General features: G+C 38.4%; 1 protein-coding gene across 1 annotated transcript in view; it reads left to right on the top strand.

Annotated features, from left to right (window-relative positions):
- Positions 1-18,939, top strand: part of gbe1b (glucan (1,4-alpha-), branching enzyme 1b) — a 105,251-nt gene that overhangs the window by 43,780 nt on the left and 42,532 nt on the right. Inside the window, exons 11-12 of the mRNA XM_080889059.1 lie at positions 8,874-8,984; positions 9,079-9,250. Of these exons, the coding sequence (XP_080745185.1) occupies positions 8,874-8,984; positions 9,079-9,250 (283 nt within the window). The remainder of the gene's footprint in view (positions 1-8,873; positions 8,985-9,078; positions 9,251-18,939) is intronic.

Genomic DNA, 18,939 nt, shown 5'->3' with positions numbered 1-18,939 from the left:
GTACTCGAGGGATAAGGCTGACAACCAATAATGAATGACTGTGATCTTCAAGGCCTCAGGGAGCACTGCATTAAAACATGATCCTGTTGTGGAAATTACTGCGTGGGCTTAAGAACACTTTTGAAAACAGTTGTCAGCAAATGCAGTTTGTCCCTGCATCCACGTATATAATGATTAAAATTATACCAAAAGAAAAAAAAACAGATAAACAAGACTCACAAAGAATGCCTTCTCTGGTTACAGTCCTAATGTATGATTGACTGAGACACAGTGGAACGCCACACTAGCTCTGATGACTTAAAATTTTAAATTATTTTTGGATATCATGGACACCAGAGCCTCAGGGGAAGGGGAAAGAAAAGGACCATGGCTTGTTGAGAGCAGATAGTTGCAAAACAAGCATTGGTGATGGTATAGCAATTAAGTGAACAAGGCACGGTTACTTTGCACATCTCTCATAAGGCACCATCAGTGTTGACCGATATACAGTCGAACCTCGCCTACTCGCAGTCAAGTATTTGCTGATTTTTTTTCGATTTTTCTTTCACACAGCACATCTGAACTATTCCCTAATTATTTTCATTAGTATGATAGTTTAAAATATATATTTAGTGTTTGAACTATTAAAATAGGTAGTTTTTTGTGCTCTTTTTAAGGAAAAAGCCTTATTTATTTCAAAGTATTACAATTATTATTATTACAATAGAAATTATATTATATAAAAAATGTATATGTTGTCTTTTTTCACTTCCCATTGAATACTATTTTAAATGGTTTGCATATAATTTCCTTACAGCTTATTTACATTTTACATAGCATCCTAACTTTTCTGGAGAAATGATTGTAGTAGCTGATTTCTAAAATATAAGAACCACTGTCACTGGCTAAATCCTTTCAGTGTTTACAGTAAAGCCTAAAGCCTGTGCATTATAAATACCTTCATGATAAAGGTGGCTTTGATGTTAGTAAGGGTTTGTTTTGGTAACTCTTTCTCAAGATGGGCAACAGTCACTAAATCAACCCAGGACTGTAAGGCTTAAGGAGGATTAACGTGAGAATGAAATGTATGTTTTCATATTTCTGGTATTCTTTCTGTTATATAAAAAAAAACAGATAACATTGAACCTAATTCTGAAATCTTTTTTTATACATAGGTTTTAAGGGTATTCAAACTGAAAAAGTTTTTTGTTGTTGCTTTTTCTAAAGCAGTGCAACCCTTTTTATTTTTTTTCCCCTTCTTAATGCTACCCACTGTGCAAGTGGGAAGGTCAGTATTTATCCATGCAAACACTGAGCTATGAATAAATGATGGAAGCGACACAATTGTTATTGAAAAAGAAAAGCTTTTGACTTATTCATTCATAATGACCTTTTTCTTAGATCAGTAATTTTTTTTAAGAGTCCTTTGCATGGATGTGTGCACATTTTTCTTTTTTTTCTTTTTCTTTTTTTTCCGTGAATGAGAAGAAAAATGAGATTTAATAATGTGAAGGTCATCTAGTCACTGATCTTGGCGGAAATTTCTTCTGTGATGTTTTTTTTTTTTTTTTTTTTCTTAAGTGAGGCTTTAAATAGGCTGGCAGTCACCTTTACATTTCACATTATTCATTATTCACTCTGAATGTCTGTCCTTGACGTAGCTTATGATATCAAAGCAAGGGTTATTTTTCTGTCTGTATTCAGTGCTGTTTTGATTTTTCCAAAACGATTATACAAGCTTAATAGTTAAAGAGTGCCACAAGAAAGGGTTCAGCTAGAAGGTTTATCACCCATCGCTGACTGTCAGGGTAGGTAGGCTGAATAAGAGGACGCTTATTGTCATCTATAACCAAAGACAGCTGTGCTGTGAAGATGTGCAAAAAATGCATTTTTAATTCCAACAGTGGCATTCAAATGACACTATGCAGGAAGTGATTGTTTGTAGTGTCTAAATCTGGACATTTATATTTTCCTCAGGTGGATCTCTGCCATTCAGGTTTCAATTGATTTTTATATTTTGCAGTGTAATTTAAGATTATCTATTTATTATTAAAGAAATTAAAAATAAAATGGGTCTAACAGAAATCTTTCTTTTCATAGTACATTTTCTTTAGTTATATATAGCAGTGCACCCCCAACCCCCGGGCCGCGTGGTTTTCAGGGTTTTTATCTGTTTTTAGTGTTTATTTTTTTTAAATCATTTCTTATCGTTAACTCTGTTTCCCTGGGTCTTTTCCCGTGTGTTGTGAATAAATCGTCTATTTTTTTGGTACCGGTACTGGTTTTATTTTTGTTTATTTTGTTAACCGCAAGACCTTAGAGGCCGGTCCGTGAAAATATTGTCGGACATAAACTGGTCCGTGGCACAAAAAAGGTTGGGGACGGCTGATATACCGTAGATATCTTTAGCTATATACTCATTGTAGAGTTTTAATATATTGGTCTACCATGAAAGCTCTGTGTTTAAAGATAAAATGTGAAATTGATGAGTTGGAGGTCGAAATGAGAAGCAGTTATTTTTTCTTGATTATTAATTGCTTTGTGGTCGTGTCTTTTATTTCAATGCAATCCCACTACTAGAATAGAATTCATCAAAGATGTTAATTTCTGTTTACCTTTTTATTTATCCACGTTTTCTGTCTTATTTTTCATTATGACAAATATTGCACCAGATGATCATTGTTAGAGTTTGGTATCTCTGCTACACATATCTTCACTCACCACATATATGATACACACACAAAATTGAGAAGAACATGCAGGGGGATGCTGGGGTGATGGCAGGGTTGAATCAGCAGGAAGTGATACAGGGCTGCAGCATCACTGAGATGTCAGGGGGAGAGAGAAGGAATTTGCAGCATAGGCAACCAAATTGGGTAAGTTTGTTTGGTATATGACATGAACAAAACCAGGCATGTTACATGTGTATGATACAGCAGAGCCTGAGCTGTCTGGGAGAACTAGCTTGCAGGCTTTGGTCTATTTTTGTTTATGCTGCATTGAGAAAAGCCTATACCCTTTACCTTTTTTTTCCTTTTTTTTGTAAAACAGTCTTCATGTTGACTGAAGAGGTTTTACTTTTTTCGTTTTTGGTGAAGCCCACCATCAGTTATCCAATACAGCATGATGCACAGCTCTTTGCTCAGGGAAGGAAGCTCAAACAAAAAGCATGCAGAGAAAAACCTGCTGGAGGAAAGGCATTCATTAGCTTCCTGTCTGGCAGATGACGCTACAAAAGGAGCTGCGTTGTACTGTATGTCTATAGGTATCGGTCAACAAGACTTATGTACTGTATATATTTAGTATGCTAATACTCCTGATGAGTACACAACCAGTAACTCGAATTTTTTACTTAACAAAAGCAGCTTCATGAGTGCTTCCAATAACTCTTCATTATGGGCATAACTGATAACAGTATCACAGTGTTGGGTTTTAACGACGTGTTATCATACAACACTGCTTCAGACTGGATGGAAAATTCTGGGCACCAAATATTCTCATTTCTTCCACAACAACTGCTGAAGCACCCTTTAGTTTGGCACTCCAGCCCAAACTGCCACTGTGAAAGTGCTTGATGGCCCACACTGGAAAAACATTGTTTATATTTGTTCAGCCATCAGGTATGGAAGTCCATAACTATATAATATTGAAGCCAAGTAGCAGAAAGCACATACCCACCCCACCATCCACCCAGAGACAAAATAAGGTTATTATGGATTTTATTAAATAATTTTCTTTTTTTAGTTTTTTAGCCACAGTGACAGCACCAGCATCCCAATGAACATGGACAGGTTCAAGCAGCTATTTCTGCTTTGGAGCTGTGTGTGTGTGTGTGTGTGTGTGTGTGTGTGTGTGTGTGTGTGTGTGTGTGTGTGTGTGTGTGTGTGTGTGTGTGTGTGTGTGTGTGTGTGTGTGTGTGTGTCATCTGGAGGACTTGGATGACTTTACAGTACTTGGAACCAGCACGCAACTTCTAATATATTTTCCTGACCCCATTTGTGCTTGATGACAGAATGTGTTTTGATGAAATCAGCAATTATTACTTTAGAAAGTACAGTTGCAGTGAGTTTTCTCTGGGGATGTGTCTGTCTGTCGGGTTCAGCCAGTAGATGAACGTAGACTGTTTTTAAAAGTAATGTTTTATTTTTTTACTGGTGCACTTGAGCATTTTCAGAGAAAGTAGAGGCTTTTTTTTTTCCATTTGAGGAAAATGTCTGTATGCAGAATGCCTAAAGAGGTTGTCTGATTTAAAATTCATGTAAAACTGTGCCTTTTTAAATGTATCCACTAGCCCACACTAGAAGTTTTATTTACTCATATTTTGGTGAGAAAAAGCAAAATATAAAGAGTCTGACCTCGGCACCGCATGCATCCTCTTGCTCTATGGTTTCTTGTGTTTCTCAGTGGGGGAAGTCAACGCATCGTTAATCAAGTCTGTCTCTCACAGCAGTGGGTTTTACTCAGTAGTAGGGATGTGGAGGTAGAGGAGAGGGGAAGAGGGAGAGAGAGAGAGAGATCGTCCCAGACTTGACCTTCCTCTGTGATACTTGCAATAGGCGTGCAGCAGGCAGTGCTGTACCACCGAGGTTTCACAGGATTATCCTCAGGATGCCTCTGGAGAGGTTCTTGCTGCTTTTACTTTCCAAACAATATTGCTGGCAATGCAATATTTGTTTAGATTCTTCTCCTGGTTGCAATTTTCAATTAAATTTGTTCCCTCCCTCAGGAGACTTGAAGCTGGAGGAGAGCAAGTGAGCAACAAATTTTTTTATTTTTTGTATTTCTGTGCAGGGAAGCATTCATATGAACATGCCTTGGTATAGTCAGTGGAGTGCACTCAGGGCTAGCCTTGCCTCTTCTCACAGAGTGTCAATTAGGGAGGGATTTGAATGGACTGAAGTGGAGCCTCCAGTGAGGTGTGTGTTGCAGAGAAGGAAGACGTGAAGCGCGGAGGGCAGGCATTCAGACAGACGGCGAGAGACAGACAGGCAGGAAGAAAGAGAGGGAAAGGGAGACAAAGACGCAGAGCAACAGAACCGTGAGCTTATTTATAGATTCACATGTGTGCACGGATGAATTTCTCTCAGTTCTTTGGCTGGGACCTCACGCTGTGTTTCGTCCTCAGCATGACTGATTGATATGACTCATTTACTTGGCTGCACAAGGCTGTTAGGACCAACAGACTGTGAAAAATTAAGATATCCTAATGAGAGGACCAGATAAGGCGCGCAGCACAAGTTTGGATGATTCGATCTGATTATCACCATAAAATGCTGTCACTCCTAATGGATAATGTTACAAAAGCCCTTTAATTTAACAAGCACCCTTCCCTCCAGCTACAGTGGATTGAGATGTAATTGAAACAATTAGAGGCGACAGAGGTAGAGGGCTCCATGGTTGCAGCTCGGATAAAAGAAGGTGACACGGAGAATTCTCCAGCAGCCCTCTGCTTCTCTCAGCTGTTCAACTCGAATGACCTCTGAGTCAATTGTTCCAATTCTTGTTTCTGTTCCTCCATTTATTTTAATTGAATGAAAATATCAGTCCGCACACCTCTGTCCTTATTAGTTTCAGGGGGAAAATCTATTTCTAGACCACATACTTTGCTCTGCCCATCATAGCAGAAACACTTTCAATTACAATGGCTTAATAAAATTCAGACTGCCAGAAAGCAAAGATGTTGTTCAGCCTGTTTATGTAAACATGTCAGCGATTTCTTTGCCAGCCTTAAAAGGGCACCCACTCTGTCTGACCCCCTCTGCCAGTGTCACACTCTGCTTGCCTGCTTTAATGACAGCACCATTTCAGGTTCGTCCTGCTTTATTTTATTAGCTAATTGCACTCTGAGGCCACCCTTGTGTGGTGTTAACTGGCAGTGCAGGATTTCTTTAGCAAGGGCTTTTGCAGGAAAACTGTGAGGTGAGCTAACAAGTGTTTTTCAGCTGAGCGAAGCATGCCGATGAGACATTTCTGTGGGCAGAAAAGTTCATTAATTTTCAAAACAGGGAACATATAAAGATGGGATGAAATTAGCTTGATCCACTGGATTGAGAACTGCACACCTTTGTTCCCTTTTCACCTCTGGGGGCGGCACTGTATGTGCAAAGAGAGGATGTGCCCATAGCAACGCAAACTCAAACACACTTTCAGCAAATGTGATTGCAGAGAGAGCAGAGGCAGGATGCTCAGGCCAGCCACAAAATGTAAAACAAGAGCTTTAGACTCACATTCCCCACCAAGTCCTTGCCAGCACTATGTGATGGTGGAAGAGAGCCTCTTGAATCAGTCACAGCATGTCTGTGACAGTGAAATGACCTCATCCTGCGCTGCAAGATTTTTTTTTTTTTTTTAAATTTTATTTTTGGCTCTGCCTAATTAATCTGGGCACTCTGGTTGGCTCCTGACAGCAGGCTTGTAAAGTAAGATTTGTGCACTGCTCATTATCATTGATGAAGTGGAGTGTCAGTGGTGCCAGGAAGCTCGGCTGGTCGGGGCTGATGTGGGTGAGCTGGTGGTAGAGAAGTCGTCAACCCATTCACTTCTGTCTTTGCTCCAACAGTCCCACTCCCAGATTAATTGCTCCCAGACCACTTTTGTGGTTGAATTGAATTGTAATGATTCATAAGGAAGTGTAAAATGTCTGATTGTACGTGGATGTGGAGGCAACTAGGATGATCTCTGGGGCATATCCTGTAGATTCGATTCTCTAGCTGTGATACTCGAGCTGGAGGTGAACAAAAAGATGCCAATCTTTTAGATTTTCATTTAGCTGATGTTTAATGTGTAATTTATAGTTGAATTTATCTGCATGTTGTGTTATTAGACCAAACCGTCCTCCCTAACAAGACACTTTGAATTAAATTAACGGTTTGTATTTAATCTTTTTTTTTTTATACTCACCTCAACATGTGATATGTTTTTCTTAGGTTGACTTCCACTTCTCCCTGAAATGACTGTTTGCCTTACAATTATTATTACCATTATGTTTTCCATTATAAAGCCGTTTATTTTGTGACATTATTTTACAAATAGAACTGGGATTAAAAAAAACAAGAAAAACTTACTTACTTTGATTCTAGATGTTACCTTTTAAATATTATGACGGAAGTTGTTCTCTTTTCTGCCTAAATATTCAAGACCAAAGAGTACCGTAGTTTTCAGACTATAAGGCGCATTAAGTGAAACATAACAGTCAGATAAGTCGAACTTTATTCAACTCATTCACAACAACTCTCAACATTGTTGTAACACATAAAATAGAGAACATTACACTCACTTTTTCAGTTCATTCCTCTTCCACAAATCCATCAAATTCTTCATCTTCAGTGTCTGAGTTTAACAGTTGGGCGATTTCGGCATCACGCATGCCCGGATCCGTCTTGTCATTATCCGAGTAAGTCTCGTTACCGTTACTCAGCTGTTCAACGATGATTCCGGCCTTCGTGAAAGCTCGGACGACACTTGAGACTGATACCTTAGCCCAGGCATCCACGATCCATTGGCAGATAGTGGCTTAACTTGCCCGCTTCGTAAGCATCATAGCTTACCAAAGTCGTACTAAAACATTTTTAATGCATAAGGCGCACCGGATTATAAGGTCCAATTTTTGAGAAAATCAAAGGATTTTTAAGTGCGCCTTATAGTCCGAAAAATACAGTAGTTTAAGAGTCAAAAGTACTAAACAGAAACTCTAAATGAACTACTAATAACTAATTTGTTTTGTCATCTTTAATATACATTGATCAGTGGGAAGCTTAGGTGATAAAAATATTAGATATTGTTTGTAACTGTAAGTGACTTTTAGATGTGCTATTTGCTCAGTTTTGCGGCTGACCTCAATCCAGAGAGTAGTGGACAAGGCTTAGCTCGAGGATCAAGGCAAGCCACGAGCAGTTAAAACATCTGAGAATTTGTAGTACATGTAGATAATAAGCACCTTACTGAGGTTTTCTGGTAGCACTGGCAATGACTAATATGGCCACACAAGGCTAAGGTGAGGAGAAGTGAATGTGAACAGATGGTGATATATAGAGCGGGATAGCCTCTATTTAGGTGGACCAGCCAGTTCATCTCAGACATATTGATCGGCACAATTTACTCTCTTTACTCAGAGGATTATGGCTCTGTAGAGTAATATAAAGGTTTCCTGACATGTCAATCAGCTGTCACTGCCAATTCCACAGAGCAGACCTCAGCCTGTCACTGAAATGGGTTTTCCAACTCCCCCACCAGTCAGACAGGCTGTATGTCTATTGCCAAGGGTTCTTGGAGGGCACTTTTAGAAATGATAATGTTACTGTAGCTTTCTAGCATTTCTTATTTATTAAACCCACTCTCTGCCAACTGCGGTACATATAATTATTTCAGCTCTACTATTATTTGTTAATGGAATGGCAATTACAGCCAGTTAGTACGACTGTATAGCAACATTCTGTGGGAGGATAGGCTTTGGGTGCATGTTTTGGTGACCTCCGTGTTTGCTTCTGACCTCTGTAAATGACTCCTTTGGCAGAAAGTGTGCATGTAGGCAGGCTAGCGGAGGGGCATTGATTCCATGTTTGGATTTATTGTTGAATCCCTCCGTTTGGATGAGAGGCTCTGACCTTGCCCATCTCAGGTGGAGAGAGCTGATGCCTTACTACCCATGGGCTGTAGTGAAGTTATTAAAAACTCCATTACCACCATTCAAAGATAGACATAACTCACAGTGCGGATATAGAGATGTCAAAACAGAGATTGATCTGAGAGAGAAGTGTAACCCAGAGAAAACTCAGGAAAGGAAGAAAGACTGAACTGAAACACTGAGCTTTAGGCATCAGTCAGGGCCAGAACAGCTCTCTCAGCTACACATCTATCACACCCTTTTTCAATAACCCGTCTCTGTCACTGTTTAGATCCTGAAGGAGTTAAAGGATGAGGACTGGAACATAGGCAATATCGTCCACACACTGACCAACAGGCGATACGGAGAGAAGTGCATAGCTTATGCCGAAAGTCACGATCAGGTAAACTTTTCTACAACGTCTTGTGTTGTGCCAGTGAAGTCTGCATTAGTTCAGCGTGAACGTATGAATAATGAAACACGGACTGCCTTTGCAGGCTCTGGTTGGCGATAAGAGCCTGGCCTTCTGGCTGATGGACAAGGAGATGTACACCAACATGAGCTCCCTGATCCCCATGACAGCCATCATAGACCGTGGCATGCAGCTGCATAAGATGATCCGCCTCATCACTCATGGCCTGGGTGGAGAAGGCTACCTCAACTTCATGGGTGAGTCACCATGCTAATCCATAAAATCTAACATTTCATGGATTTTATATGCCAGATTTATATTTTAAGCAGGCTTTAAGAAATATTGCATTGAACTTGTTATCTTTAACAAGATTCTTTTTCGTGTCATGTAGTATAGTTCTGTTATTTTTATTGTACTTTTTTTATAACAATCATAGCAAATTCAAACCTTTAAAATCTTCAAATATTCCTTGCCGTTTATTCAAACATGACAGCTTAAAGATTTCTAATATGCTTTGCAGGTAATATGAGAGTGATTTTGCATAACTAAATACAATATGTATGTCATATAAATTCTCATTTTTACATAAGATAAAATAAAACAGACTACATGACATCTTGCTATTTGATTAGGCAATATTGTTAGATAATCATACCACATAACAACATGGTTCAGCTAACATTGAAATGCTGAACAGTCAAGAGGTGATGAAGGTCATGATTGTGAGGCAGCACCCCTCTGTTTGGCTCATTTTTTATTAAAACGGCGAGGAGAATCATTTCAGATCCCCCTCATGCACCGCATTCTTCCTGAATTTGAACTTCTTCCCTCAGGCAGACACAACAATCCCTTAGTGTTCACCGAACAGATATAAATACGCATTTATTCTCCTGTCCATCCAAGTGTTACGCAGGCAACAAGCAGTAAGAGGCTTTAGGATAAATATTTAATTGATAAGGTTATCCCTACCTAGTGCTGTTATTACTCTAGCTACAGTTATTTTCTGTATACCCTTGTAGCATACTGTGCTTTTTTGTTTGAGCGTGAAATAGAAAATAAATAAATAAATGAATTCTTTTTACCATTTCAATAATGAAAATGCAAATTCATCAAGGCTAAAAATAACTCGATGAATTTTTCATTCGGGGAAAGTGCTCATTTATATGGTTTGTTGTATTTCTTTCATGGAGCTGAAGTAGCTTGCTGCCAATAAGTCAAGGCCGATGATAAGCATCAAAGGGCCATTTTGAAGTGGGGCTGACATCGCTTTGCTGACTTGATCATAAAATACAGGGCAAAAGCCGTCAAACAGGTCCCCTCCCCTTTGCTCAAATGGAGTCGGTTCTCAGTCATTGCTGAAATGCTCTTCATTTTCAACTCATCGTCTGAGCCAGGGGCATGACTTTGTCAAGGCCTGCTGGTAAAGATAATAAAATGATAATTAATGATGATGGAAGTTGACCTTGGTTCAAAGGAAAGGATTTCCTTGAACGTGCCACTCACTAGCTTAATGTAAATACTGCTTGTACGTGTGATCCAAAGCATTTTAGCTCCACCTGGTGACCAGGTGCTCAGGTCAAACAATAAAACAATTCCTGTGCTGACCATTTGAATTTGTTATCAATCCCTGTTCACCAAGATGTCCAATTTTTACCTCGGGAAAAGACTGTCGACTTCTGATAAGTGGATTGATGTGCTTGTTGAAAAGAAGCACAGTCAAAACAGCTGTTCTCAATGGACAATCATAACAGGGCAGTCCATAATGATTAGGATGTCAGAAAAGACAACTGCAGGACAGTTGATAGTAATTATATCTGATTCTCTGGCTAAAGTATAGCTCAGAGGCACTCGTTGCTGCACTCTTGGCGCTTGTCTCGCATGGATTTTGCTGCCACGTTTACTTTCAACCACTCTGGCAGTTTCAGAATCACGGTGAGTTGATGAGACAAAACAATACTTGAAAAGTCGATTTGACAGTGATTTCATTAACTCAATCACTCTTTTGTGGCAAATACTACAAAATTTGCTCACTTGCTATCCCGGCCTAAACCCACCCACGGAGCAATTTTCCATTGATTAGAGGTCGGAATGGTGCATCGATGTGTGGACTCAAAGTGGGTTAAATTTTAGTTCAAAAGGGAAAGTTTAGCAGACATCTAAATCACACCTAGCTGTTGTGTGAACACAATTTCAACAGCTTTACATTGAAACACTGTTGCCTCACAGCAACAAGGTTGTGGGTTGAAATTAGATAAATAGTAAGAGATATAGATATATAGAGAGAGATGGTGTGGAGCACCCATTATTTTGTTGTACATGTACAATAACAATAAATTATTCAAAGAATAATTTATATTCAAAGGATTTTACAACAGTTTAGGAGTTAGATCTGTTTTTTATACACAGACCTCTGTTTTCAGAGGCTCAAAAGTAATTCAACAAACTTACAGTGTTTTAAGTATAAGGACTGGATTTAATCCTTGAATGAAAGTCTGCCCTAAGTCTAGAACCCATGTTTGTTGCATTTGGCTGAATCTGAGCCAGGACTACAGCGGTCAAGAAATTGACTCTCAGATACAAATCATTACTAAAAATTGATATCGGATTAGATGGACTCATTTGCAACAGTATCGATTTGAACAGCGCAGTCTTCGCCTCCTCCAGCTGATACACAGCTTCACACAGCACCTGCATTCAGGCAGGTACGTGGCTCTTCCACTCAGTAGCAGCAGAAGTAGTTCACATTCACTGACACTTAACAATGCTTTAGAAGGAATTTTGAGAAGTCAGTGCTCCCAGTTCATTGTAGTACTAAAGAGCTTTCATATCTTTGCACTATGTCAGTTAACTTAAAAAATAGCATCATCATTTAAGTTATTGTTTGTATTGTTCTAATAAAAATAAAATGAATAATGCCTCTTAATTTTTGGTATGTATGGTTTAGAGTATTTTCCTGGGTATCAGTGTTGCACTTGTACTGATGAATGTAAGATTTCTGCTACTTCAGCAGTCCCATCATTAATAAGCAATAGTGACCCAGTTCTGCTGGCAGCCATACAGCCCATGCCGGCACACTGCTTCCTCCATGTTTGACAGATGATCCAGTATGAGTCACATCATGACTTTTTCCTTTCCTTCTCCATATTTTTCTCTTCCCATCATTCTAGTTAATCTGGGTTTCATCTTTACAAGGCATTTTTTCAGAACTGTGCAGGCTCTTTTAGAGATTTTTTTGGTGAACTTTAAATTGGACTTCTTAAGCTTAAGTGTAACCAGTGGGTTTGCACCTTGTTATAAACTCACTGTATTTTCATTCATGAAAACATCTCTTGTTTTCAAAGATTGACTTACCACCTGAGAGTGTTCTTGAGTGGGCTAGATGTTGTGAAGGGTGATTTCTCAACCATTGAAATAAACCTTTTTGTGTTGCTTATTATTATTATTATTATTATTATTATTATTATTAATAATAATAATAATAATAATAATAATAATAATAATAATAATAATAATAATAATAATAATAATGTACCTTATTACATCAAAATTCGTTTTTAGCTCATATTGAAAGTTCCAGTGGAAAGCTACCAGATACAAGTTTAACACCTTGAATCGACTTAAGGTCTTTGAGATGACATGCCAATATTAAGGGAACTGGAATTTCATTTGTGTTAAAAGTGGCACGCCAGAAAATCATAACCTCAAGCAAATAATTTCATATCACAGATATTTGTTGTGTTGCACACAATTAAATTAATCACTGTTGATAGATAATTTGACAAACTTCATTTTCCAAATTGTTATAATTGTTGCTATAAAATTGGTGCAACTTTGATTCCATTTGTCATGCTAATCTGTCAGCCACAGAGGTTGTAGCATCACTGCTTTGAAAGTGACCAAGCACAATAGTGGAGGTTTTTTGTTTTATTTTGTTTTATTTTTTTTAACCAACCAAGCAAGTGGAATTCCTCTTGAAGGGTTGAGCTGTATGCGGCAGTGTTAATCTGCTGTAGCACTTGCCAACCAGGCAATCTGCCCTGTGTGACTGCTTCTTTGTGAGCTTGGCTGCTGAGTTCCACACATGCATATTGTTAAATCTACCTGGAATTTAATTGTACAAGTTTCAAAGAACACTCTCACCTGTGAAAGGAAATTATTTTCTTGTGACTATGTTTTCTTTTGACACAAATGTCAGTCCATAGAACAGATCTCACCTGGCCATAAAACTGTTTACAACCCACCTGACGAAATAGTTTTCATTATCTGAAAATGGGGAACTGTAATTCCTAATTATTTAACCCCTTGATTTGAACCTGGAAGTCTACACTTCACACATTATTCATTTAAAAAAAAAAAAAAAAGTATGGTAAGTAATTGTTTACATAGGCAAAATTACAAAAACCTATTAACCTAACTGTATATGTCCATAACATAATTACTTTCACCAGCACTGGCTCACACTAGTTGGATGGTCTATATGTCCAATTAACCCCACACAGGGAGTCAATTTGGTTGTCACATAATTGCATTACAATTGCTCAAAAGGTAACGAGTCCAGAAATCCTTTTGACAGGAATTTTCAGAAATGATGGGAAACACAAAGCTAGCTGGCTATATCTGTTTTGACTGTGTCCCAGAAGCTACACCTATAACATTGGGCCTTAATACATTTTATATGGGTGATTTAAAAACAATAAAATATGCTTATACAATGAGGAAAGAAATGGCTGTAGACATCAAAACAGTCACCAGACAGTAAACTATTTTTATTTATTTACTTTTTTTTTTCTCTGTGGCATTTTAACATAGATATTGGCATTTGAAGCTCTGTATAAATCCGTCATGAACGTTAGCCACATCTTCAACTGAAAACAGTCGGGCTGAATTAATGATACACAAGTCATTATTTTGTTGTCCTCTATATTGATTACATTATGCAAACATTTACAGTGTATGTTGGAATAAAATTACTCTAGCTCTAGACTAAAAATGACAATCTTAATAATTGAAGTCACAAGTTCGCAAATCTGGAGTTCAGTCAGTAAATCAACATTGAAGGTGAAAGTTAGAATTGGATATAAATATAGCTAAACCAGTCTTCTGTTCATAAGAGGCGGATGTGACTGGACTGAAAAAGAAAATCGTCTTAGGAGACTTATTACTGAGATCTGACGGTTTTCATAAAGGCAGGAGGTTCAAGAGTATTTTCAAAGAAGGTTGAAGTCATCCACATTTAAATGACCTGTATATAAGTGGAGCTCATACCATGTACCATTGAGTATTCTCAACCCGGCAAAAGGCTTCAAAAGAGTCATTTACGTAAATGCACATGCTTAAAGATAAAAATGAAATCTCCCTATTGAAAATTGTTAGTTATTTGATTTTCTAAATTTAGAGTTTGCAGAATTAGACAAGTGAGACAAACCCAGAATTCAAACTTAAATGTAAACCATTCTGTCAAGTCGAGACAATCCAGTCAAGTAAAACTCAGTGGTTTGAAGAGCAGATATATGAAAGAAGGCCAGTATAAAGGAAGCAGAGAAAGAAATATTGTTCTCTTTTGAAAACTGCTGTCAGGCTGACTAAAATAATTCTGCTATCACATTATGATAAGTAATAGTGGGTGAAAGTGTTTTCAAAAGAACATAAAATGAGGGAGCTGATGAAACATGAAAGTCTACAAAAACACAAGACACTGAAGTTGATTATTACGAACTTTTCCAAGTTCAGACCAGTAGACGAGTGGTAGAAAATGCTCGGGACAAAAAATATCAAGTAAATCTGAGATGACACACCGTGTCAATGGATCAATGATGGCAGAGTCATTTAGCCAGTGCTGAGCAAGAGCAAATTGTTTGAGCAAGCAAATCAATTTGAAGTGCCTAGACTAGAAAAACCCATTTATTTACTCATGACCAAAAGCAAACACTACACAGCAAGAGGACAAAGGGAGCATCCGCATTTGAGGGGCTCAGAGACGGATACTGTAAAGGATGTTGGAGCGTGAGTGACATTAAAGCACCAAGTGGCGTGGCAGTAATGAAACGCTTCAGTGGTTTTATCATTACATCAGCAGGGACAAAATGGAAGTGCTCTAACTTCCTGACTTTCAGTGCTCACAGAGACTTAAGATAACCTTGCAGATTTACAGTCTAAATTATTGAGCTAAAACTTCTCCGAGCACTTTGCATTCATAGAGAGCTACAATGCAACAGGCAACTATTATACTGCAGCCTTGGACAATGAATTGAAAACCAGCTCTTTCTCCTCATACATTTCAAATACATAATCCCACTGAGAGCTAAATGTGCTTTGAGGCCTGTGGTTCGGGATGAATGTGCCAGTCCCATCCCTGCTGTTGGACCAGTAAAGCTTATTTAATGTGCAAACTTGGAGCAGGAGTGCATATTAACACAGTAACAAGAAATCAATCTAGCAGGTGCAAATAATCATTGCATCATGTCTAGCTTTGTTTTATTTATTTATTTTATTGTACTGCATCTAAAACCTTCTGTGACTCGCCTTCTGATCTCTTCTGATTCACTCATTGATCTTACTTTGCCAGAATCCCTCCAATGGAAAACAGATTGATCCTTGGCTGCTTCTTGGGCTGCTAATTACTGAGGGGACTGTGTCACTGTCAAGCCCTTATCTGATGCAGAGCTGTGTAGAGGAGTAATGGAACGTGCCACCTGAAAAGCTGCCTGAGACATAACCTTGTGTAAACATAGTTGCCCTCAATTAATCATATCATTGTTAGGGCCTCCATGAGCTTTCTGACACTGTTCCAGCATTAAGTATGTGTATAAAGTCTTGCCTTAGTACAACTGCTTACATATACCTTTTCTTAAAACATTTAAAGGTTATAATATAAAAATATTTAAGTATTAGATATTTATAAATTTCCATCAACCCACTTATCCCATTCAGGGTTGCATGAGACTGAAGCTTATTCCAGCTGCATCTAGTAAAGTCTATCTATTGCCATTAGCATTTATAATATCTAATAAATGAAAAATGTAATGGTCAAGAAGAAACAGGAGAAACACCCTTCAACCATGCAAGTGTTGTAACAGAAAAATACATATAAATGACACTGGGGAAGACAGGAACAGAGCACTTATGTGCTCGTTACCAGTGTTGGTTAAGTTACTTGAAAAAAGTCATTAGTAACAAATTACTTATTACTTCTTCAAAAAGTAATTCCGCTACTTTACTGATAACTAAGTAACTACTTATTTCAAAAGTAAGTAGTTTCTTAGTTACTTTTTAAAAACACGATACACAACCTGAATAGGTAATAAAGCAATAGACCTTTGAGACCAATTCTACTTTCTCTGCATAATCCATCATATAAATTGCAATCAAATGAAAAAGTCTCTTTTTAAAACTTGTTTTATTAGTTTTAATCTTTTAACTTTATGGACACTGCATCAAGCAAAAATGTAATTATATGCAACAGACTTTGACTTGAAGAAATTTGTTTAACATTTAAACCTATTTTCTGCATATTCCAGCATATAAAATAACATTTTTTGTTTTTACACTCACTCTTTCAAATAAATGCAAGTAAAACACAGCAGAAAATAAATAAAATCAAAGACTCTGCGCCACTAAGTCCTGTCGCTCTTAAATGTATTTTTCTATTACTTTTTCTAATCTATTACTTTTTTGCAATAGTTATCCCTTACTTTACTCGTTACTTGAAAAAAGTAATCAGATTACGGTAACCCATTACTTGTAAGGCGTTACTCCCTATGTCTGCTCATTACCTTATGGTGAGTTGCATCAGATGGCGGGGGAGGATGTCAGCATTGATGGCACACCCAAACAGTTATTGACGTAAGATGATTGGCACCTGATGTGGTGGCAACTGAGCCAGAGCCAGGTGGAAACCAGAGGTAAAGGGAGCCAGCAGGCTGCAGGAGGAGTCCTGTGAAGCTTGGATGGCTTGTGGTTCTGGAGTTGGGTGTGGGAATTCAGTTCTGGGAAACCATGAAGAAAGCGGATGAGATGGTGTTGTTGACTTCAACTGAGGGTGTAGTGGGGTGGTGGAAAGACTACTTCTGTGCTGTGCCATCTTCAGGTCAAGCATAGTCTGCGGACAAAAGGGATTACTTGGCAACTACTCAAACCTCTAGGTGTTATAGGGCTGTCTTGTTTGACATGCCTCTGTGACATTGCATGGAAGTTAGGATTAGTATCTCTGGATTGGCCGACTGGGGTGGCAATTTTCCTTTTCAAGAAAGAGGGCTGGACGGTATGTTCCAAATTTAGTTGTATCCCACTCTTTAGCCTCCCTGGGATGGTCTACGGCAGGGTACCGGAAAGTAGAGTCTATCCATTAGTTGAACCTTGGATGCAGCAGGACCAATACAGTTATTGTCCCAGTTGTGGAACACTGAACCAGCTTTCTATATTTTTCAGAGTATTAAAGGGTATTGCGAAGTTTACCCAACAAATCTAGATTTGCTTTGTGGTATTATCCTTGTAGGTAATCCATCTATATAATACTAAAACACGTCTCCATATTTTATATGAGACAGCGTGCCTTTCATACGTTATTAGGATTTTGTTTATCTGTGTATTAAATGGTAAATGGCATGTATTTGTATAGCGCTTTACTAGTTCCTAAGTACCCCAAAGCGCTTTACACATCCAGTCATCCACCCATTCACACACACATTCACACACTAGTGATGGCAAGCTACATTGTGGCTTATTAGGGTGAGAATCCATCATATTTCATCCTTGAACAGAATGTGTTATCTGGTTTATTTCAGCTGTGAGGAGGTAGAGGAAGGTGATTATCATGGTGATTAATGCGGGCATATGGGAGGAACTTTGCCGTGTTATCGTAGAAGAGAGGAAAATGATTACCTAATGGAGGTGTGTCTAATGTGTTTCTTTAAAGCTGAAATCAAAGAAGAGTCAAAAGCTTCCACAGGTTACTGAATCAATTTCTCCAGGAAACCAATCATCTCCACTAGACTTTATAAAATAATAACACTGGAAAACTGAAAGTAAATAGGCAAAAGAGGCATGTGCACTTATCCCGTTAATGAATGTAGCTCTTTCAAGAGTTTTTATCAAAGCACCAGCCAGTATCCCGGCTTTTGCTGTCTAGGACAGAGCTTAGCAGGCAGATCACGTTTTTTTTCCCTCTTTCTCTAACCCTGGTGTTTTGTGCATGCAGGTGTTTGAACGTGCCCTCGCTGCTTCCATATGGCACCCACGCTGCCAGAGGAAAAAAGTATGACAAAGAAAAGCTTAATGCTGCTGGCTTATAAATAAAAAGCAATTCATACCGAAACATTTTCTCAAAGTTAGTAAAATATTATGCATTTCTGGGAAGATTTCTGTTGTATGTTGTATTTGTGCAGTTTGTGGCAATAAATTAAGTCACATGATGCTGAAATATTGCAAGTGCAGCCTGGTGTAAGCGCTTCTTTAAATTATTTTTTTCCACTTGTGCTTTCACTAATGCTTTCTCATCCCAGCATGTAATATAATGCCATCTTGCCAGATGCCTCCTGCGTCTCCCCATTACGCGCAAGGTGTCCTTTGGCGTTGGTGCCTTGATGCATCAGCAGTATTGGCTGCTTAGCGATAACGGTGCTATTTAAGATACCTAAGTTAGAAGGGTGGAAAAGTGGTGTCAGTGGTCTAAGTTGCAATTGACTGTGGTCCCCTTCCTATTGGGACCTTCGTGTTTGGGGCTTTATATGCTTTATTTTTACTTGCTTTTTACTTTCACATTGACTCGCTTATCAGGTTTAGGCATTAGACAGCTACCTTATAAGGGTATAGAGATTAAGTCACCTTGGTATTATACCCCAGGGATGAGAATGAGTCCTGAGAGCTATGGTTAAGTTCTTTCTGTCTGAAACAGAAATTTAATCCATTGTTTCCTTTGGGTTCTATTCCATTTAGAGTTCACTGTTAT

The sequence above is a fragment of the Rhamphochromis sp. 'chilingali' genome, assembly GCF_963969265.1.
Source record: "Rhamphochromis sp. 'chilingali' genome assembly, chromosome: 8".
Taxonomy (NCBI): domain Eukaryota; kingdom Metazoa; phylum Chordata; class Actinopteri; order Cichliformes; family Cichlidae; genus Rhamphochromis; species Rhamphochromis sp. 'chilingali'.
The sequence above is the reverse complement of the archived record's forward strand: the minus strand, read 5'-3'. Positions and strand labels throughout refer to the sequence as shown.